The 24,056-nt window shown below is 44.5% G+C and overlaps 1 protein-coding gene across 1 annotated transcript in view; it reads right to left on the minus strand.

The window, feature by feature from the left end:
* LOC135204872 (multidrug resistance-associated protein 1-like) overlaps positions 1–24,056 on the minus strand; it is a 62,899-nt gene that overhangs the window by 34,593 nt on the left and 4,250 nt on the right. The window contains 15 exon segments of the mRNA XM_064235094.1: positions 4,743–4,945; positions 5,317–5,401; positions 5,764–5,910; positions 6,020–6,124; positions 6,126–6,158; positions 7,500–7,571; positions 7,573–7,652; positions 15,704–15,872; positions 16,397–16,574; positions 17,306–17,473; positions 17,805–17,977; positions 18,091–18,198; positions 18,365–18,502; positions 19,438–19,563; positions 20,002–20,175. Of these exon segments, the coding sequence (XP_064091164.1) occupies positions 4,743–4,945; positions 5,317–5,401; positions 5,764–5,910; positions 6,020–6,124; positions 6,126–6,158; positions 7,500–7,571; positions 7,573–7,652; positions 15,704–15,872; positions 16,397–16,574; positions 17,306–17,473; positions 17,805–17,977; positions 18,091–18,198; positions 18,365–18,502; positions 19,438–19,563; positions 20,002–20,175 (1,959 nt within the window).

The raw sequence follows: 24,056 nt of genomic DNA on the forward strand, positions 1-24,056 counted from the left end.
ACCGTCCTCCGACTCATTCCAGTCCTCGTCGAGGTCGAAACCTCTCATGAGGACCGAAGGAGTATTTAAATACGGTGTCCGAAGACATGTAGAAAACGCCGCTGTCGCAGTAGAGGAGGTGGAAGTAGCTTGATCGACCGGCCAGAACTGAGAGAGCCTTCTTGTCCGGAGACGAGAGACTCTGGTTCGAGACAGAATCGGCAAGCTCCGATCGCGGCAGACCACCGTCGGTTTGGGTTCCCTCTCGCCCCAAAACGACTCGAGCAGAGACGTGGGCTCTGCTGGTGGGAGCGGCAAATCCTTCCTGCAAGGTCATTATGCTGACGAACCAGCTTAATGACTTCTGCAAATTCCTCTGTATCTCGGGAGTAACCGCGTCTTGCGGAGTAGGACCGTCCAGTCCCTCCAGCAAGAACAGATCCCGAGATACTCCTCCTTCAGAAGGAGGAACAGCGGCAGACCCCTGACGGTCGCCTCCAGCTACTTGCGCGTATGTCCTGGTCGGTCCTAGAACCGTGCCTGGTCCATACGGCGTCATAGCAGGATCGCGAGCGGCGCACCTCTCGCGATCACTCATAGGTACCTCGCTCCTCCCGGTGTAGCCCGAGGAGGTTGAAGGTACAGGAGAGGCAGACCTGACGCTCCCCCCTAGCTCGCTGGCAGGACCAGCGTGCTTGGAGGGCTGCTGCTGATCGTCAACCCGCGGTGGCGATCGAGCCTTGCCGCTCGCCTGGGGCGAGAGGCTCGGCTGAGAACGTCGACGCTGATCTCTAGCGTCAGGCGAGCTGTTGCTGGTTACCATCTCCGCCCGGTCCCAATGGGAGCGGCGTCAGGTGACCTGCTATGCTCGCTGTCGCGGTGAGACCGGCGAGCGTCCTCTCGGCGCGTCGAGCCGCTGGTACCAGCCGTGGCTGGTACCGACGGCCGCGGGGACCCCTTCCTCGCCTCAACCCGTGGCTGGTCAGCGACCGTCACGTCAACCCGAGCAGCCAGCTGGTCGCTGCGAGAGCGTCCACTGGCCTGGCGACGACTCTCGCCAGTCTTCTGCTCCGCGCTTCGGTCTTGACGGCGAGCGAGCTCGGGTGTCAAGACTTTGGCTGGACGGTCTCCCGCGGGAGACCGTCCACTCGGTACTTCTCGCTAACAAGAAGCCGAGGCAGATCCTGGTTTAGCGGCAGAACCGCTAGAACCAGGCGAGGAAGTGCCAGCCGAAGCTGGTACTCCTCTGGTCCCCGTCTTCTTCTCCTTGGTAGAAGAAGAGACGGGCCCTGTTCCCGAGGGAGCAGGAGGACCAGCAGAAGAGCTCCCCGAATCGCCGGAGTGAGACGGGCCCTTAGAAGGTCCCGAAGGAGCCTTCTTAGGGGGGAAAACCCGGGTTACCAGCTGGTCGCTGCAAGAGCGGCCGCTGGCCTGGCGAGAGTCGCCTGAGCGGCTCTCACCAGCCTTCTGCTCCGTGCCGCGTCTTGGCGCCGAGCGAACTCTGGCGCCGAAACTTGGCTGCACGGTCTCCCGAGGGAGAACGTACAATCGGGATCTCTCGCGAATGAGAGACCGAGCCGGAACCTGGCGTAGCGGCATCGCTGCTAGCACCAGGCGAGGAAGTACCAGTGCTAACCGATACTCCTCTGGTCCCCGTCTATCTCTTCCTTACGGAAGGGAAGACGGGCCCCGCTCCCTGAAGCCGAAGGAGCAGGAGGACCAGCAGAAGGACCCCCCGTCCCACCGGGGTGGGACGGGCCCTTAGAAGTTCCCGAAGGAGACTTCTTAGGGGGGAAGGCAGCCTTCTTCTTCTTCGGCTTATGGGCCTTAGAAGTCGAAGGGGAAGAGGCAGCAGCAGACGATGAAGACGAAGATGACAGCTTCCACTTCTTCCTCTTCCTCGTCAGCTCACGCAGGACAGTCGTCAGGTCCTCCATCCAGGCCGGAGAGGGCCGGGCTATTGCCGAAGCAACACGGCCCGACTGCACCTGTCCGGAGGACCTGGGATGGGGAAGACACACCGTGGGCAGGACCAGCATGGGCAGGCTCAGGAACCAGGAGCAACAGGAACAGCAACCAGCTCAGGAGCGGCAGGAACAGCGGCAGCGGTAGACACAGAAGGGACAGCCAAGCCAACAGCGGAATCACATCAGCGGCAGGTACGGCAGGCCCAGCGATCGCCTCGTAGAATCATCGGCAGCCAGCGGAACCTGGGTACTGGCGGCCGGTCCAGGGGCGAGCTGCTGGAACAGCGGAAGTCTGGGGCAGGCAACACGAAGAAAACAGGTGGCGGCGGCAACCCCCCCTCAGTACGGCGGCGGCCCTAGTAGCGGCAGACGGCGTCACCGACACAGTATGGGGAGTGTAGACCAGGAGGGGGGGGAGCAGCATAAGCGGCCGTGGTAGTAGTGGAGACCGCCCCAGACCTCGCTAGACGCTGCAGCAGCCCCGTGGATGCTAGGCACGCCCTGCCGCCGCGGTGGTCCATACCTGTCCAAGGTTGTCTCCCACGGATGTAGCACCTGCGGTAGCATAGATAGATTAGTAAGAGGGGTTCCCTCACGCACGGGGGGAAGACATTCCCCACCCCGAACGCAAGGAAGACCCCAAATACAAAATACAACGAAGCTGAGCGGGGGGCAGGAAGGAAGACGAAGAATCGGATACCAAGGGAGTCGCGGGAGAGCTTTCCGACGACTTCCTGGCAGACCTTCGCTTCCCCTACCCCCGCACAGCAGTGAAAAGTAATATGAAAATGAAACAGAATACTGCCCTTGCGATTCACTTCATAGAACTTAAAGGGGAAAAGATCAATTCCCGGGTAAGAACGGAAACTTGATCCAAATAATATGATGCTATCATAAAAATAATGAAAATGAAAAACAGAATACTGCACTTGCGATTTCACTTTCACAGAAAATAATCGTAAGGATCAATTCCCGGGTAAGAGCGAAAATTGATCCAAATTAAATTTATGCAAATAAATAAATGAAAATTAAAAGAATACTGTATTGTGAATCCACTTTCATTGCATTTTATCATACAAAATAAAAGGCTCGTGCCGAGCGCAATCACGCTCTCGGTAACGAACGCACAGGGCAAAAATATAATGAAAAAAGTACTTACATTTTTCAATTACACACTTTCGCCCAAAATACATGACTCGGCGCGAGCGCGCCCGCCCTCGGCACCGAGACATAATTCAAGGGTTCAATTCATGAAAGAGAGAGGAAATCGCCGCATCTACGGCGATAGCTCCATGTTGGTTCATAATTAAGTAATGAAAATGAAAACAGTGTACTTACAGTTTCATTTTCAAGTCAAACAAACCATTAGTAGAAAACATAATATAAACAAAGCATACGACGATGAAGCGGGCAGAGAGCGATGATGAACAAAAGTGATTTGTTTACCTCCCAGTCGCGCGGCGCGCGACTGTCGGACAAGCAGTTAACTACCGTTCTCCCCTTGTTCGAAGCTTACGACCGTTCCAGCTGCCGCTAGCTACTTCCTATTGTTAAAGGACCGATGGTTTGTATTACGTATCGGAACAAATTACAAATTCACAATGTGAGTGAAGTTTCTGCATCCAAAAATATTCAAACAGAGTGGCTTTGTGAACTATCCCGCTCAACATAATTACCAAAAGTAACGCTTTCTCAATTTCATTGGGCTACAGAAAACATTATAGCACCTGAATTGGCAATATGCAAAAATCTGCATTCAACCTTTTGAACAGAAATTCACGATATGCATTGATGAACAAACCTCTGAAAATATAGAAGTATAACTAGCCCACAATCATTTGCACATCAACTGAGGATGTACACATCTATCAGGCCAATTCAAAACTGAATAGACATGGGGAACTTTAAGAAAAGAAATAAGTGAACTACGTATTGTATCTTTACACTGTGTTTTTACTAATAATCTTTAAGAACTTTGGAGCACTTGAAGAGGAGGTTACATGTACATGAACCATTAACCGATAGCTGGACCCTACACCATTGGGAATATGTAGGTACCTACCCATTTACAGCTGAGTAGACAAAGGAAATTGTGGTAGAGATCCTTTCCCAAGGAATAATCCTGAGGAGAGTGGTCCAATATCCAATGACTGACCAGCCCCAATGTTGCTTAACCAGTCTATCAATGAGCTAAACCACTCTGCCCGCCAAATACACACTATCATTATTATTATTATTACAGGCAGTCCCCGGGTTACAACGGGGGTTCCGTTCTTGAGACGCGTCGTAAGCCGAAAATCATAAGCCGGAACATTGTCAAAAATCCTAAGAAAACCTTACTTTTAATGCTTCAGGTGCATTCAAAACTATGTAAACTGCATTCTTATTGCATTTTTCATCAAAAAAACTTTAAATATTGATTATTTTGCATTTTTGGTGTCATATTTCATCTGCCAGATCAGCGTTTGTAGGCGTCGTAACTCTGGAACATGGCGTCGTAACCTCGGAACGTCCGTAAGCCGAGACCGTCGTAACCGGTGGGGACTGCCTGTATTCAGAAGATGAACCCTATTCATATAGAACAAGCCTACAAGAGCCACTGACTTGCAATTAAAGCTTCCAAGAATATGGCATTTATCTGAAATAAATTACGTGTAATAATACGTAAGAGAAAGAAAGAAAAGAAATTCATAATTCCAAAGTAAATAGTTTTGGGTAGTAATGCACTGCATCTTCCCTTGAATTTTGACAAAAGAAAAAAGGAAATAAAAAATGGAAAAGTGTTACTAAACTCACATTCATAATGACGCTCCCACTCCGTTTGTTTATGTCTCCCAGTAAGGCCGAGATGAGAGACGATTTCCCAGCGCCGACAGGACCGACAACGGCCACCAACTGACCGTAACCGATCTCGAGATCGATACTTTTCAGCTGCCACCCATCTAAGCAATCTCCGCTATCCCACATGAAATTCCCACCTTTCACGGCAACCGCATAGGCTTCAAAACAAAGAGACTTTCAGAATGCCATGAGACGTACTAAAGTGCAAATAAGTTTTATTATTTCATTGCCACAGAGTAAGCTAGAAGTTGACAGTCTTAGCACAGTATTACTGAATAGAAGACTTATTTCTAGACAACTTGCGATTCTAACCCACTACCCAGTCCTCAGTCCAGGTCTACAAGTTATTCTTAATTCATAGGACTGCTTTTATCTTTTTTACGTAGCACTGAACTTTGTACATTCAAGCTAATAATATGTAGTTTCTATTATTTATTGCTTACTTATGTTTTGCCGACAATTATGCATTTTTGTAGATTACAGTACATAACTGGTTTGATTAATATTAATTTCAATTAATAACACTTACTTGTACTGTCATCTTTTTGAACGGCGAGGCAGTCGACTTCACTTGCATGAAAGAAATTATCCAGCCTCTCTAGAGATACCTTTGCCTGAAACATAAAAAAAAGGTGTGAGAAACAGCATTTGCTATTTTATAACTCAAGAAAGTGGCTCATGATACTTAAAAAAAAAATGACAAAATTAGAAGAGTTCTAAAAATCTTAATAATCACCACCAATCTTCGGTTGTAAAAAAGGCCTTTGCCAGTAACAAACCAAACAGAGTTTGTATTCAAAAGCTTTTGATGACTTAATTACAACTAATTCTTGCTCCAGTCTTTTCTTAAGATTATACTGTAAATCTGAGTTTTGGTTTGGTTAAAATGAATCAAGTCTAACTGCTTCTACATACAAAAGCAGAGCCTATATCAGTGAAGTAAAATTATTTTTTTTAAAAAAGGATATCAAACAACCTGTATGCATTGTGCCAGAACGCTTGGCAGCTGTTGAAGTGGAGACTGCATTATGTTGTAGAGAGAGATGGAGACAAAAACGGTCTGAGCATCCAAGATGTTTTTGTCAGAAACGAGCAGGTACGTCGTGAAAGTTGACAAGGCAACCTGTGCAACAGAAACAAAAAGGGGGAACTCATACCACATAATTACATTCATACCAGTAACAATACATATGTAAGCATCACACAAAATGGAAACTAAATTAAGCATTTACCAGGTAAGGTGTCGTTAGCCAGATGAAGGACACGGCAGCCTCCAGGGTAGGCCTTCCTACGAGGCTCATTATCTCCTCTTTCCGTACAAGCTCAACTCGTTTTTCCAAAGGCCACTTCCCAGGCATACAACTTCAAAACCTGTCGCAGGTTTGGGGATGAAAAAATATACAACAAAATCATCGTTTTCAATTTAAGTGTCATATCTGGAAAGGTACTTCTGAAGAAAGTACAATTTCAGAAATAGCTATGTAGCCCACATAAATAAATGACTTATCATTTTGCCTTCTAATTAAATATATTTGTGCACACCCAGATGCAATAATGACTGGTCCACATTTTCCCAAAATTAAAATGATATACTATAGTACAGGACAATTGGTTAAACTTTGACACCATAACTGATCAGGAACACTGACATTACAGGCAGTCCCCAGGTTACGACTGTTCCGGCTTACGACGTTCCGAGGTTACGACGCTTTTCAATTATTTTAATAAGAAATTATCTCCAGGGTTACGACGCCTACAAACGCTGATCTGGCAGATGAAGTATGACACCAAAAATGCAAAATAATCAATATTTAAAGGTTTTTTTATGAAAAATGCCATAAAAATGCAGTTTACATAGTTTTTAATGCACCCAAAGCATTAAAAGTAAGGTTTTCCTTAAGATTTTTTGACGATGTTCCAGCTTAAACGACGATTTCGGCTTACGACGCGTCTCAAGAACGGAACCCCCGTTCATAACCCTGGGGGACTGCCTGTATATGAATACCCCTGGATTTAATTTCTTTACAATATTGAATGAAAAAAGGAAATATCTGAAGATTCATTTCACCACTAAGAATTTTATTATAATTGCAGACTAAAATGGTGGTTTTTTAAATACAACTTGGTCATACAAATAGTCCCCAAAACAAACTACGTAAATTCCCACATGGAATGAATTATCCGTCAAGATAAATAATATATCATGAATAATAACACAAATTAGCATTTTATGACTCAAAAAAACCTAAAATTGCCAGAAAATATAATAAAAAATAAGTTTAAAACCATTAATTTAAAGATACATTTAAACATTCAGACGAGATATAATCACACAAGTATTGTAAACCACAGCACCTCCCAGCAACCCAAACCCATAGTTCCATGTTGGCCGAGTGGATTTTGTGCTCAGCTACTAATCCAAGTTCGATTCTCGGGTCGGCCAACACGAAACCAGAGGAATTTATTTCTGGTGATAGAAATACATTTCTCGATATAATGTGGTTCGGATCCCACAATAAGCGGTAGGTCCTCTTGCTAGGTGACCAATTGGTTCCTAGTCATGTAAAAATGTCTAATCCTTTGGGCCAGCCCTAGGAGAGCTGTTAATCAGCTCAGTGGTTCCTGGTAAAACTAAGATACGTATACTTACTTACCCAGCAACCCAAGGCACTCGAAGTGTTTTAAAATTCCTTGCAAAATAACCACTCTCACCTTGATTCCGCTAATAATTTCCGTCAGCATCTTGATTCTCTTGTCCTGCAGTTTCATTTTGCGAAGCAGAAATAACCTTAATCTTGTTCGCGATTACACTATTCACAGGGACCAAAAGAACAAGGATGCCTACCCCTGCCAGAACTGGAGGCCCTGAAAGACAAAGAAGGAGAACTTTTGACATTTTTGGGTAAATTATCACCTCACTGGCCTTTCTTTTTTCTTGGCCTTCTTGGCTAAGTATGAAATGGGATGGAATATAAAATTTAGACCAGAAACCAAGTGCTGAGTCCCCCCACATGATCATTCAGCACTGAAAGGGAAGTTGAGAGCTAAAGGTTTTAAAGGTGTAACATGAGGTAAAATTTGCAGTTGCATTATGAAACAACTGTTCGGAGAGAGTGGAAAGAAAGATGGATGAGAGAATGTGAGCAGAGGTACAGTGAAAGGAACAAAAGGGGTTGCAGTTGGAGGCTGAAATGACACTGCAAAGAACCTCACGTAGTGCACTGTACGAGGTGCACTCAGAGTGCTACTCCTTTAAAGGACTGTTAGCTATGATCAAGTTTTCCCATAAATTAAAAAATCCAGTCAAGAATTTCTTCAGGAACTCATAAGCTACTTTATGTACCAACCAGGGAAAAAAAACTAGGGTAGAGGCCCAGAGAGCAATTTGCCTAAATTCCCTTCTTTAGATGATAACTGCCCCTCTAATCAATGAGCATGTGTACGTCTGGTACATATCAGAAAATGAAGACCAAGAGGAAGACCAAAACAGTCACCATTGCCACAGAAAAAAGAACGCAGTTTCTTAATGCTATCGACCATTTCACAAACAAAAGATACTAGACAATGAATCTAATATAAGACACATCACTTGAAAATATAGCGAGCCACAAAAATTTCCCAATAAAAATGTCTAAATGTCAGTCTTGAAGTGGGTACTACAATGATGGTACAGGCAGTCCCTGGTTATCAGTGGGGGTTCTGTTCCCAAGGGCCCCATGAAACATGATCGCCGATAACCAAGTCTACCGATAACCGTGGATTGCCTGTATACTGAGAGATATTAAAGTGTTTCGCCAGTATCTGGTGTCATGATTATGTTAGTTTTGCAGCCTTTAAAATGTATTGTCATGATACAATAAAGTTTTATGCATACTTACCTGGCAGATATATACTAGCTATAGACTCCGTCGTCCCCGGATAGAAATTCGAATTTCGCGGCACACTCTACAGGTAGGTCAGGTGATCTACCGCCCCGCCGCTGGTGGCGGAAGTAGGAATTCATTCCCGTTTTTCTAAGAACAAGATTTTCTCTTCCACCACCTGTCTCCTGAGGGAGGTCGGGTGGCCATACACCGTATATATCTGCCAGGTAAGTATGCAATAAAAACTTTATTGTTATCATGACAATAACATTTTTATGCATTCAACTTACCTGTCAGATATATACTTAGCTGATTGGCACCTTTGGCGGAGGGTAAGAGACAGCTAATCTACTGAATAGACGGAAACACATATGTTGTAGGTTAATAAAATTAAAACAACCTTGATTCCTACCTGTGTTAGCGAAAGACTTCATGGCTACTGCCTAGGAGCCCGTATCGCTTCAAGAGCCTCCAGCGAGGTAGTGACCTCATGCTAAGAGTTCTTTGATGGTCTGTTACAGGGTCTTACCCCCACACCCCCTTAACGCTTCAGAACCTTAGGATCTTTGTCAATGGGGTCCCTATCCACTTACATGACAAAACACCTTGCCTATTGGCATGATCATGAGAGCACGACACTAATCCCGATCACCTGATCCTTATTGGGGTTAGTACTACGATTGAAAGGAGTCATCCCCTCCCCGAACATCCTTTCAAGCAACCCACAACTCAAAAACAATATTAAAAATAATTATTAAAATTATTAAAAACAAATTTAAGGATCAGCGTCTGCTCCATTTCCCAGCATAGTATCCCGCTGATACAATAAGGTCCAAGAGAGAAACATTTATCGTATGTTATTCTAACATCCTTTAAATTAGTGGGATTGCAAATACTGAATTGCACCTCCAGTAAGTTGCTGCTAAAATGTTTCTCATGGACATATTCTTCGTAAAAGAAAGGGAAGTTGCCACAGCCCGTACTTCGTGAGCTTTAACTCTCAGCAAAGCTTTAACGAGTTCTCTTGACAATTCCTATGAGCTTCGGTAATTACATTTCTGACAAAGAATGCCAGTGCGTTCTTTGACATCGGTCTATTGGGGTTTCTTACCAGAACCACCAAAGACCTTGTCGACATCCCTGAAGCTGTGTCTTCTTTCTAAATAAAATTTTAAGGTCCTGACTGGCAAAGGGGACCGATCCAACTCTCTTCCTACCAGAGAAGAGAGTCCCTTGACTTCGAAACTTCTAGGCCAAGGTTTTTAGAAGGGGTTCTCATTCTTCGCTAGGAAAAGATCCTGGAACGAATGACAGCCTAGTCTTTTCTAAATCCCACCCGAGAGTCCAAAGCATGCAATTCCACTGATCCTCTTAGCAGTTCGCTAGAGCCAACAGGAATATGCATTTGCTAGTAAGATCTCTGAATGAGATTTTATCTATAGGTTCGAACCTGTCCGACATCAAGAACTTTAGGACCCACGTCCAGGTTCCAACTCGGGGGAATCGATGATCTCAATTTCTTAGTCTCGAAAGACCTGATGAGATCATGAAGATCCTTATTATCCTCGAGATTCAGCCCTCTGTTTCTAAACACAGCTGAGAGCATGCTCCTATATCCTTGATAGTTTGATACGGCCAATTTGGATTCTTCTCTTAAGAAGAGGAGAAATCCGCGATTTCGGTTACAGAGGTATTGGAAGAGGACAGCTTCTTCGACCTACACCATCTACGGAAAACTTCCCACTTCGATTGGTAGACCCGCAGGGTAGAGGCTCTGCGGGCTCTAGCAATTGAAGTTGCCACTTTCTTTGAAAAGCCTCTCGCTCTGACCAGTCTTTCGATAGTCGAAAGGCAGTCAGGGAGAGACTTTGGATGTTTTTTGGTGGAACCTCTCGAAGTGGGGTTGTGTCTGAGCAGATCTGTCCCTGTCTGGTAGAGATCTGGGGAAGTCCACCGTCCATTCCAGTACCTCTGTGAACCAGATTCGGGAAGGCCAAAAGGGAGCAATTAGAGTCATTCTCATTCCTTCCGATGCCACAAATTTTCTTTACTACTTCCCCAGCACTTTGAATGGGGAAAGGCGTATGCATCTATGCCTGACCAATCTATGAGGAAGGCATCGATCGCTGTGGCTCTGGGATCTTCTTCTAGCGAGCAGAAGTTGTCTATTTTCCTGGAGAGGAACGTGGCAAACAGGTCGATCTGGGGTCTCCCCCAGAGTGACCATATTTGTCTGCAGACTTCTGAGTGGAGCATCCACTCTGTCGGAGACCAACTGGTTCTTTCTGCTCAACCTGTCTGCCCTTAGGTTTTTCACTCCTTGGACAAACCTTGTACGCAGAATAATGCCCCTTTCCTCTGTCCAGGTTAATAGAGCTCTCGCTATTTCGTACAGAGAGAAAGAGTGAGTGCCCCCTTGATTCCGGATGTAAGCCAGAGCTGTGGTATTGTCGGAATTGACTTGAACTACCGCCTCTCTGACTTCCGCTTCGAAGTATTCCAGGGCTAGATGAATTGCCAGAGTTACCTTCGCATTGATGTGCAGAGTAGTTTGTTGTCTGGTCCAAACACCTGCTATTTCCTTTGGACCCAGTGTTTGCTCCCCAACCTTGTTTTCCGAGGCATCGGAAAACAAACACACTCGGTGAGGGTTTCCGAATCAAGAGGGACACCCCTTCGTTCCTTATGTAATGGGGTTAACCACCACTTTAGGTCTGATTTTATCCCCTGTTGGATGGGAAAAACGTCTGACAAGTCTCCTGTCTTTTGACTCCACTCCTCTTTAGATAAAATTGCAGAGGTCTGAGATATAATCTTCCCAGGGAAATGAACTGCTCTAACGAGGAAGGTGCCCAGCAAACTGAGCCATTCCCTCGCCGAGGTCCGTTCTTTCCCTAAGAAGTTCGAGATCTTTTCTAAGCCTCGAGTAATTCTGTCTTGAGATGGAAACGCCCGAAAACCCCGAGAATCCATCTGTCTCCCCAGATAGACTATGTTCTGTCTGGGGATCAATTGTGATTTCTCGAGGTTCACGAGCAGTCCCAGAGATTTTGTCAAGTTCAAAGTCTTCTCCAAGTCCTTCAGCACTGAATTTCCAATTTTGCTCTTATTAGCCAATCGTCCAGATAAAGGGATATATTTATCCCCCTCTAGATGTAGCCATCTCGCAACGTTCCTCATTAGCCTCGTGAACACTTGAGGGGCCGTTGAAAGGCCGAAGCCTAGGGCTCTGAATTGGTATACTTTCCCCTGCATCATGAATCGGAGATATTTCTTCGATGATGGATGCAGGGGGACATGAAAGTATGCATCTTGTAGATCTAAGGAGACCATCCAATCTCCTGGACGAAGAGCCGCAAGAACCGATTTTGATGTTTCCATAGAGAACTTTGTGTTCTCCACAAATCGGTTCAATGCGCTCACATCCAGGACCGGTCTCCACCCATCCCGAGGATTTCGGAACCAGAAAAAGACGGTTGTAGAATCCTCGGGAATGCGGATCCCGAACCACTTCGTGATGGCCTCCTTTTGCAACATCTGTTCTACCAGTTGCAATATGCTTCTTTCTGGCAGGTCCCTGTATTGGGCTGACAGTTCCTCGGGTGTTCGTAGTCAAGGGAGGTCTGTCTCGAAAGGGATCAATATATCCCTTTGTTTACCACGGAAAGGGACCAAATTTCTGCCTGTCTCCGAGCCCATTCTTCGGAAAATTTCCGAAGTCTGGCTCCTACCGGTGCTTGAAGGACTGTTGTCTCATTTAGCTCTCTTGATAGGTCTGAAGGAAGGCCTACCTCTCTTCTGCACTCCTCTCTTCTTAAAAGAGGGTCTGGCCGAGGTACTTCCTCGAAAGGGCTGTTGAGGGGCCCGAGTCTCTCTCTTAATAGGACCCAAACCCAAGTCCTCGATTTCTTTGCAGATTGGGCCAAGAGATCTTGTGTGGCCTTTTCTGTCAGAGAATGAAATAAATCTTTTACAAGATTTGAAGGAAACAATTGGTCCGACAGAGGAGCATACAGAAGAGATGACCTCTGAGTAGGAGTAACTGCTTTCGTCAGAAAAGAGCTAAATAAGACTCTCTTCTTCAGAATACCAGTTCCAAACAGAGAGGCCACCTCTCCTGATCCATCCTGAACCGCCTTGTCCATACATGAAAGAACACTATGAAGGACTCCTGGACTAAGAGATTCCTCCTCTTGTGTCTTTTTGGCCAACACCCCAAGGGACCAGTCTAAGAAGTTAAAAACTTCTAAGACATTAAACAATCCCTTGAGGAGATGGTCCATCTCCGAAGTCCCCCATGTGATCTTTGCTGATGACAAGGCTTGTCTCCTAGACGAATCTACCAGATTCGAAAATCTGCTTCGGCAGTGGACGGGAGAGTTAGACCCCGTGGTTTGCCCGTCTCGTACCAAATTCCCTTCTTTCCTGATAGTCTGGAAGGAGGGCAGGTAAAGACTGTCTTCCCCGCCTTCTCCTTGGATTCCAACCAATTTCCTACGAATCGGAGAGCCTTGTTCATGGAAATGGTTGGCTTCATTTTAATAAAAGATGATTGTTTCGGGACCTTCGTGCTTGTAAACAAGGACCTTGGAGAAGGAGGAGCAGTAGGGCTTAAAGAGTCCCCCAAACTCTTGAAGTAAGAGGGCTGCCAGCGTCTTGTAATCTGACAAACCCGGAGCCGAGTGATCTTCCGAGTCCGAAACCTCTTCCAAATCCAATTCCGAAGAGGATTGTTTATTTCCAATAGGAGACTGGCCTCTTGCAACATCCACCCCACTCTCGCAAGAACGACGACCGCCTGTGCGATAACTTGCGTCCCTACGAGAGATAGGTTGATCCTGCAAAACGACCTTATCCTTCTCCTGGCAAGAGCGATGGCCGCTTATGCGACACCTTTCTCTCCTGTCAGACGAAGGACGTCCTCTCCTATCACTTTCTCCGGAACGACCTATGTCCTGACAAGGAATACGGCCGCCTGTGCGACAACTAGAGTCCTTGTCAGGTAAAGGCTTATCCTTCCGAAAGCCAAACAAATCCTCCTGGCTTAATTGTCTTTTGGAAGAAGTCCGTCTCTTATCTGTCACTTGTGGCTCATTGCGCCGGGTTGACGCTCGTGATTCCTTGCGCCAAGCTGGCGCTTCTAGCGCATTTCGGCACGAGTGGCGCTTCTGGCTCATTTCGGAATGCGGTTCGGCTCTGGCGCCTCTGGATTTCGCCAGCGCGTTTCGGCGCTGGCGCTTCTGGCGCATATGGCGCCTCTTGGCGCTTATTTCTGGCGCATTTCGCCAGGCTGGCTCTTCTGGCGCATATGGCGCATCTGGCACTTCTGGCGCATTTCGGCAGGGTGGCGCTTCTGGCGCATCTGGCGCCTCTGGCGCTTCTGGCGCATTTCGCCAGGCTGGCTCTTCTGGCGCATATGCGCTTCTGGCTCTTCTGACTCGTATGGAGTCTCAAACTCATCTGGCGCATCTGGTGCATTGCGCCAGGTTTGGCGTTTTTGGCGCAATTCTTCACACTCCTCCGAGTATAAGCCGAAACTTCCGTTTCTTTTTTCTTTCCCTTCGTCTTCTTTATAGGAAGGAAAGAGTCCTTTCTCCTGGGAGTTTCCTTAGTAAAAACTCCTACTAAGGCTGAAAGTTGCTCCTGCACATTTAAGATAATTTTTTGCAGCCGCACTCTCTTTTTCCTTCCCTGATTCAGTGAGGCCTGTCTCGAAGCGGAAGGAAACTCCGATTTCCGTTTAGGAACCAATCTCCTTTTCTTCTTCTTCACAAGGTGATAGATCGGAGAAAAGCTCAGGGCTTGAATCCAAAGTAGGAGCCTTCCAACTTCTCTTTAAGGGGCGTGACAGTTCATCAGAACTCCATCCCCTTGCCTTCGGTTGAAGAATCTGACGAAGAAAAACACTTCCTTAGGATGCTTTTTCGATAGCGATCCTTTGCAGTTCGGGTCGTCACAGAATCTGCCGAGGGACGCCTGATCGGTGGGGATTCTCCGTAACCTCCGTAAGGCTTTCGACATTCCTTCTCCTCTGGGCCTGTGAGCTTGGAAGAGGTCTAGGCCTGGGAGCGAGACAGAGCCGATCAGACGCACCCTCCACTGCACTAGGACACTTAATTCACTATCACTGTGCTTACCTTTTAACGTCAGCATTTGACGTTCCATCCTTTGTAGCGCAGCTTTAAGATCTGCAATTTCCGTTGCCGGATTTGCAGTCTTAGTACTAGAGGAAGAAGATAGAGGGTTTAGGGTTAGGTGTTAATTTAATAGGCTCGTTAGAGCGAGACCTACTTACGCTTCTGGAGGAAGCCTTCCTAGCCCTATCCATATCTAATTTCCTTAAATATGAATTTAAATTCTTCCATTCTTCCTCATTCATATTTACACATTCATCACAGGTTGTTAGAAATTGAACATTCATTCCTTCTACACCCCTTACAAACTGTGTGAGGGTCTACCGAAGCTTTCGGTATCCTCACCATGCATCCCTCATTTACACACTGTCTTCTAACCGTAAAGCTAGAATCCGACATCATGAGAAATATCCAAACCAAGTCCAAAAACAGTCCACGAAAGAGTATGCCAACCAAAGATCCAATACGTCACCAAAATAACCGGCTTAGAAGATCAATAGCGATGAAATACGAAATCCAAATCAGGAGTAACAACAACAATGTTGCTGTCACGGCCGATAGAGAAAATCTGTCTTAGAAAACGGAATGATTCCTACTTCCGCCACCAGCGGGGGGCGGGGCGGTAGATCACCTGACCTACCTGTAAGAGTGTGCCGCGAAATTCGAATTTCTATCGGGACGACGGAGTCTATAGCTAAGTATATATCTGCCAGGTAAGTTGAATGCATAAAATTCAAAATTGCCACAGAGCAACATTTTCTTGATGAAGTTAACCTTTCATACTTAGAATTCAAGTTTGAAGGCTATCATGTTCTTCCCTTACGAATAGTCTAAAATCCTTAAAACTACCCAAAAAGTAGTAACTCAATGATCCTCCAATGAAATGATTGAAAGAGCACATGTTTTATAGCATATCTACCTAAGATCTGCCACAGAAGATACAAGACAATGGAAATGATCATTGGTCCTCCCCAGACGTGATTGAGGAAGAAGACTGTGTCGCTAACACGCTGCGAATCCAAAGACATCAGGTTTGTTATCTCGCCAATTGTGTATCTGGTTCTCGCGGATGTGGAAAGGCGCATCGCCTGAAAAAAAAAATGAATATGATAACTGACTTTAGACATGCAAGCATTAACCACAATTAAATCAGGTACATTGAATTCACAGCCCACGAAAGCAATGATTTTCCATCATAAAATTGAAGCTTAAAGATATGACTTGGATTCCAAAGAAACAATAATCATTTGTCTTAATTTTATCATTTCTTTTGGGAAAGGGAAAGAAGAGGACTGATCCCATTTTTCTTCATTAGATTAAGCATATCAGAAAGTAAGAAGCACTGATCCAGACATGGGGTGAGATAAATCATGAATCACAAGTTACTATTCACTATAACCATACTAAGAAAGCAACTCGCTTTACCTCCTTGTTCAGTTGTTATCTTGAAAATATTTTGGCTTAGCATTTCTCTTTGCAAGACATTTGTCATTTCTAACATCTAACCTTAAAATCTAGACCATGAAGGGGAAAACTTTTCACTCATTTTTTATCAACAATCTTGCAATAAATTCTGACAGAGATGTTTTAACTGTGTCACCATAAAAATTACCTTTCTGTAAACTGCAGCCATGAGAGACGTCTTCAATTGGAGCATAATTATCTGGTCTTTGTAGTAGAACAGATTCTTGATCACTGTCGTCAACATGGAAACTAACAGGAGGACACCACAGTACACAAAGCCGTGCCACGTTGGTTCATTTTTATTGCTGGCAAAATCAATCAGCAGACTGAAGAAGAAGAAAATCAACAATGGCAAGGTTATAGAACAGAATATAGAATCTAGGTCAAAGGCCAAGAGCTGGAACCTATGAGGTTATTCAGTCCTAAAACTAAAATTGACAGTGAGAAAGTAAGAACGTTTGAAAGGGGTAACTGGAGGAAAACCTCACAGACAGTTACACAATGAATCAATTCTTATGAGATGGATGAAGAAAGTAAGAAGAGAGAGAATATGAACGGAGGTACAGTAAAATGAATGAAAGAGGTTACATCTGTGGGTCAAAGGGATGCTGCAAAGAACCTTATATAATGCTTACAGTGCACCGCATGACGTGATGACAAGGTTACAACAGACATGATACCAACTGCAGCCAAATACTCCTACAAATCTAAGACCAGTATTATCCTCTTCACTTAATGCATTCTAACAATAACAGGCACCTTTGATGTAATGCCAGTTACACAGAAAATACCTCAAGGCAATAAGTGTTATTTCACTTAGTACTGTAATAACATAAAAGTTACAAATCGAGCTCCATTTACTAAACTACGATTTTCATATGCGGAAAGTGAAAGGTATATAGAAAATCCTTTATATGTACATAGGTCTACATGTTAACAAACCCTAATTTTATCAAAGTTTTGAAATTTTGGCTTTCGATATCATTTACTGTCTACACAATGGATAGAAATGTTATCATTTTCATTGTGAAGATCTGAAATTTTGGTTTCTACGTACCTGAGCATTTGTGGCATAAATAGTACAAACACTTTAGACAGAAGATACAGCATATTAGCGTACATGAAGGGCCAAAAATATGCTCTCACAATGATCCAAAGTGTTGGCAATTTGTCTTCCTGGCAATGAAGTCTCTCATTTTTGTTAATGCTGGTCCCTGTGTTAAAACTAGAAACAAAAGTATTTTGATTAATGGTCATATCACTAATCTAAGTTGCCATCTTACAAGGAGAAAAAAATCAGCTTTCATTTCCAAGTTCAGTGGTGTTCATGTTTGAGAAAAATTGTCGTAACTGAGTACTTTCTATCACTTATAATACTAACTTCCAGGGGGAAATGAATTAAAATCTCATATAAATAAACTGTTTAGATCTTCAAGTCATTTCAAGGATGTCACAAGTGAAAGTTATGTTAATTCACCCAAAACAAAACCAGCTCCAACATGAAAAGCTTCAGCTGCAGATGGAACTCCACGAGGGTTGTCACTGCAACTTTTTACCTTTCACAAGCATGATTCCATAACCCGAGGCAATAACGCGAGGAACAGTTCCTCGGAAGCTGCCACAAGTTGTCAATCACAAGAGGCTTCTTCCAGCCCTTCAAGACAAGGTTACTGCACCAGTGGAAACTAATCTGATTGATAAAGGAGGCCTTTTGTGATGGGTGAAGGTCCTGCAATTCAAAACTGTAGGTCTTAAAAATATCCTTGCTTCTCTGAATACAGGGACTATAATTATCATACAAATATAACAAAGCTGAGAGAGAGAGAGATCAGTTGAACTGACCTCGGCCTCAGATAATGGAGGATTGTCTGCAAAGCAGCTTATGATAAACTGCAATACCATACCCACGTACTGGATCACATATACGGTAACATTCTCAGTGGTGACCTCCTGTACGTAAATAAAATCCCAGCTTAGTGTTATATTATGGAATGAAATGGAATAAAAAGCTAACCTAATCCTGCACGTCAAGACACTGGTGCGTATGCGTGAATCTTACCGTGAGCAATAAAGTACGTCAATCATATTTCCATCCATTGCCTGACAAGTAACATACCTTTGAAATGGCTCCAAGAACAACAGTGCAAAGTTTTGGCAGTCCACAAACCGCCATGCTGAGCCAGAAAAACCAAAGTAAGGCACTACTCCTGCAGCCACGTGATCGACTCGCTGTCAACATGAAGAACTCCAGTGACTGGAAAACGAGACCAAACCAAAAAATTACTTTAGATAATTGTCGCAATCACAGAACATGTTGCAAGAAATATACGTAATATTTACTGATGAAACACAAGAATTAAAGTCCCATGCTACAAAATTCCCTAAGTCTACTTTGTTTTACCAGTTCTTTCCAGGCCTATTCACTTTACCAGATAATGAAATTAAATTTTCTACTAAAAATTATGTAACCTACCACTACCCATTGGGTGTTTATGACTTCATTTTTTTTTTCCTCAGGCATATTTATGGAAGCTAAAATACATTCATTAATGAATGAATAAAAGAATGAAACAATTTCTGCAATATATTCAAGCTTTGGGGCTGCTAAAGAGAGGAAGAGAGGTTTAGAATATGAAGTAACAGGCAGTCCCCGGGTTACGAAAGGTTCGGCTTACGACGTTCCAAGGTTAAGGCACTTTTCAATTATATTATTCAGAAATTATTTCCAGGGTTACAATGCTCATCTGGCAGAAGAAATATGACACCAAAAATGCAAAATAATCAATATTTGAAGGTTTTTTAGATGAAAAATGCAATAAGAATGCAGTTTACATAGTTTTCAATGCACCCAAAGCATTAAAAGTAAGGTTTTCTTAAGGTTTTTTATGTTCTGGCTTACGATGATTTTCGGCTTACAACACGTCTCAAGAATGGAACCTCTGTCGTAACCCAGGCTCTAAAGGTGAGACTCAGAAGAGAGAGTGCCACAGTTGCACTAATCTGCAACAATTCAGAGAGACTGACCAGCAAGAAAGGAGGCTGGAATGAAGGAAATGTCCAAAGCTGAAAAGTGGGCAGCCACTCAAGGCTGAAGGGACAGCGCAGCACTCTTAATTACGCCTTCTTAAATAAGCACACAATTATCTACAATACTAAATTGAGATTTTGACAACTGAGAGCAATACTTACATATGTCGTAAGGAGAACAACTGGCATCACAAAGTCACTTAGTGGCTGCTGCAACCCATTCAAGGCTAAACTCACTTCGGACGTGAATTCTAAAATCGTTGTTCCGCTCAACATCATGAATACGAGCTGAAACACAAACCACTCTTTTAGGATACCTTTCAAAAAGATTGCAGACTTTCAAATTCACATCTAAATGAGTTTAATGGGGGATTTTACTGTAGGCTATGTAGGGAAATTATTGTAAGATTATAGGTATAAACCAAACATAGCATTGTATAGCTACACAGTTATAGAAGTTAATAAATGAAAAATATCAATACTGTACATCTACCAAGAACACTGAGAGTTCACAAGCCTGCTAATTTCACCAAAATCTGTTAAAAACATGACTGAGCACTAAAATAATGAAAGAAAAATAAATAAACCCTTTTACATAAAATCATAACAGCAAGCAAGCAAATGAATACACCACATTTATGCAAAATCAATACTGTTTCATCTTTTCATATTAATTTCATTTCATTCATTACAATCACCCCACCATGAAGCACTACTAAAACTCACCAGCTTAAAATACGTAACGTAAGTCCAGGGCAGAGCATGGTACCTATCTCTGCACAGCAGCACGAAGTAGGCGGGAGAGCAGAGCCACAGAATCCCACAAGAAAACAGGAAGAGGAACTGCTCGAAGAAGCTTCCAAACTTGGGTCTGTCAGACTCCCAGGCTTCGATGATTCCCTGGAATTGGACGACCTCTCGTTTGATAACTTAACCGCCATTTACATATATTACAGTGGTCCCCTTGTATTTGCAGGGGGATGCGTACCAGACCCCCCTATCAAATAGCTAGAACCCATGAATAGTTGAAACCCTTATAAAAACAATTAAAACTATTTTGTTAGTTCAAACTCAAGAAAAAACCACTAAAAATGTTTATACCTTTTTTTAAATAGTTTTATCAGAAAAAGTGCATTTTATGCTGAAATTTATAGAAAAAAAAAAACAGCAATTTGTGGATATTTCTCATGGGAAAATACTGTGAATATGCAAATTTTTTTACGTATAATAGGGGTATATAATATAATCCAGAGAGAAATCCGCGAATGCATGAGTCTGCAAATCCGGAGTGCGCGAATATGGAGGGGTTCCCTGTATCCCAGTCTCTAAAACATGATTACTAGTGATAGGACAGATATGAATAAAATGACAATTTGTCGAAAATTGCATTTTTCCTAACTATACAAACCTGAGGTCCTTTAACAATAGGAAGTAGCTAGCGGCAGCTGGAACGGTCGTAAGCTTCGAACAAGGGGAGAACGGTAGTTAACTGCTTGTCCGACAGTCGCGCGCCGCGCGACTGGGAGGTAAACAAATCACTTTTGCTTTTGGCCCATGCAAAATACGCAGAGTGAGGGGTGGCATGAGGAGGGACTATATGTAAAGGACCTCAGGTTTGTATAGTTAGGAAAAATGCAATTTTCGACAAATTGTCATTTGTTCCGATACGTAATACAAACCATCGGTCCTTTAACAATAGGAAGACTCACTTCTTGGTGGGAGGAATCTGAGTCTTTTGATGACAGACTGGTGTTCGTCCATCCCTGGAATGCCTCCCTGGTCGTAAGAGCGAGGGAGGGATCCAAGCCTCTGTCCGATTGATCGGGGTGTGTGCACCGCAGGATCAATGGTCAGACCTCTGGGCCGAGTACTAAGAGAGAGGCAGGCGTATCTCTTCGTACTAGCAAGCAAGAACTTGTTCCTGTTTGCAAGAGGCAACATAAAGTATGGGTTGTCTCAAGCTGGCATCCACTTCCTTCCCCTTGTTGGAGAAGTGGTGGATATACGCTCCTATCCTAGTGAAAGGGATAGGATGGGGCTCTTTTGTTGAGTAGCTCACCTGGCATCTTGTCCTTATCCAGCAGGTGACGACCGTGTCCCTCTAACCACAGGTAGAGGGGAAGAAAAGATGGGAAGAGGAGCCAGTCACACTCTCATTAACTCATCCATTCTTATGGGTCACACCAGGACTCGATGCTGTTCAGCCTGCGAGGGGTCTGGGTTCGCTACACAACGTGTTGAGCAGCCACCACGGGTCCCAAGAAAAAGATCCAAGGACCTGTGGGTCAATATCCCGAAGGTAGAAGGAAGGCATGTGGTCTGGTTGACCAGACCCCTGCCTTCAGTACCTGCGCCACGGAGAAGTTCTTGCGGACAAGGCAGCATCTCCTTCGCATCGAAGGCGGTGAAGTCCATTAGGGAGGGGATTGTGAACGACTCGAACCAATCGTCAGGGACCGAAGGGTTCTGAGTCTTCGCTACGAAGTTCGTACGAAATAGAGCGTCACGGATCCCCATCCCCTGGATGCTTGACTTCGCAGGAGAAGTCATGCAGTTCCTCAGAGGAAAAGAAGGAAATAGTCGCATGACCTATCCCTCTTCTCTACTTCGGTGATGTCCAGTACCCATACTGGTCTGTCCGTTTGCCACGAAGTCTCTCGCATCCTCCTATCCCCATGCAGCGAAGTTCTCGGTAGTGGATAGGACACCGACACTCCATGGTGGGTGTCAATGGTATGGGTACTTGTGACAAGCTATTAAAACGAAGTAATGATTGCTCTGTAACAACCGAACTAAGTCAACAGCGTAGTTCGTAACTGACTCGGCCGCTCTGACAGCTGCCGACTGACTGGTTCGGTAGGAGGCAAGTTGTCAAAGCATCGAGTAAGTCACGTGACCTCGCCTTTTAAAGGGTTATGCCGAGAGACCAAACAAATAATGTATTTGTTTGTCACTAATGCCGGACAGCGGGTGATGATTCTCTTAAGGCATGTGCCCAACAGGCGAAAGTCAATTGCCTTCTAGAGACCGAGGTCCCTGAAGGTAAAACATCTCATGGTTGTTGAATCTCAGCTAAGGAGAAACAACACTATGTACCGTTGAAGACGAAGGTAGATATTGAATGCAACCTACGGTCTCACAGATGAATCGAGAGAAGGATTCTCAAGATTCATAACCTGTGCTTACAAATGACTGAAACGCTAACCGCTATTCATTGCTGTCCGGTGAGAAGTCGTAGTTGCAATGAAAGCGGGGCGTTCTTCAGTAATGAAAACACAGGGGAAAGCCGCCTGAAGAACTGCTTCTCATGGGCTGAACATTTGGAAGTAGAGCTGTCAGGTCGGAGAGTAGGCGATGTCTTCTGACACATCTCGTAATTCGGTTGAACAATGAACAATTGTACACCCTACAATAAGAGATATTTTGAAGACAAAACTCAGATGTCTGCAAAATCATTCGCATTATCGCAGTGCGATGCAGCGGGAGAATTGTACAGACTTCTGTTACCGTGCGGTAAACAGAAAGATGAAAGAGTCCAAGAGATATCTCTGTTGAAAATTCTCGCAATGTCGAAGGCGATGGAATCTAGCGTCACAGCAGTAGATGGTCCTTCATTATTGCGAGAATCCCCGTTAATCAGAGACCTAAGTCCATGATTGTTGGGCAGAGATACGGTTCGGTAGTCAATCAAAGCAGGGCAGAGAGAGACAATACATGACCGTCATATCGGAGGCCCAGCTGATACTGAGCTGCTATCAGGCAGTTCAATACGCAGTAGTTGAGCCTGAGCTCTCGCTGACTCGTCATCCTGAGTTGCCAGGTAATCCATTATTCCACGAAGGAATGCGTTCGGCTAGAACTACCGAGCATTAAAGATATGCTCGAGCAATTATATTTAGGCGAAACGAATTTCGGTAAATATAAAAGTTGAAATGGTGTTGTCGTGAACAAAACCATAAGTATATAAAATTGAAACTGAAACAAAAAACTCCTGGGAGGTTGCAGGCAACCCCGAGTTGCAGTTCAATTAGAATACTTCTCTTATAAGTCGCATCCGTAGATTAACTAGGATATGCGCCTACCCCTCTCGGACAATTCAACTGCTTAGTCGAATCATGTCGCGAGGTTAATATACGTAGTATATTTGTAGGATTCTGAACAACGATCTCCGTCCTAAATTCTTTCCTTCAAGAAAACAAAATAAGGATTGGAGATCGACCACCTTCGATCTCTATCAAAGAGAGTGAAGGAGAAGTCTTCCTCGAAGGAAAGCTTCAATGGTGAACAGAATACTAAGACGATAGTTCAAGCCAAACTGGATATTCCCCGTTCCGATCTTCTCTAGTCCGGGTTGGTCGCCTACTGTGAGATAGTTTCTTCAGCAGCAGTCTTCTTCCCAATGCTAGAAATTCCAGGAATTCGAGCATAGGCGAGGTTCCCGATTATCGTGTATATCGGGGATTCTCGTCTCGCTCACTTTGGACCGTGGTCTCGCGTAAGTGTTTGGAGATCGTAAAACTCGAACACTGAATGCGTTAGAAATTCCGTAGAATTCTAAGCAGTCTGCGAAACCCCCACCGAATTCGTCAAACGATATCGGCTGGTGGTCCTCTCGATTCCCGTAGAAATCGAGAATGGGGCAGGATTCCTCCTCAACGACCGGGGGGGGGGGGGGGGGCTTTTTTTTACGTAAGGCCTAGGACCCGAAGGTCCCCCCAAGGTTTAGCGCAGTTCCCAAACATGGGATCCTACAAGAGAAAGCTCTGTTAGGACCCTCCCCT

This window comes from Macrobrachium nipponense, chromosome 47 (assembly GCF_015104395.2).
Source record: "Macrobrachium nipponense isolate FS-2020 chromosome 47, ASM1510439v2, whole genome shotgun sequence".
Lineage (NCBI taxonomy): Eukaryota > Metazoa > Arthropoda > Malacostraca > Decapoda > Palaemonidae > Macrobrachium > Macrobrachium nipponense.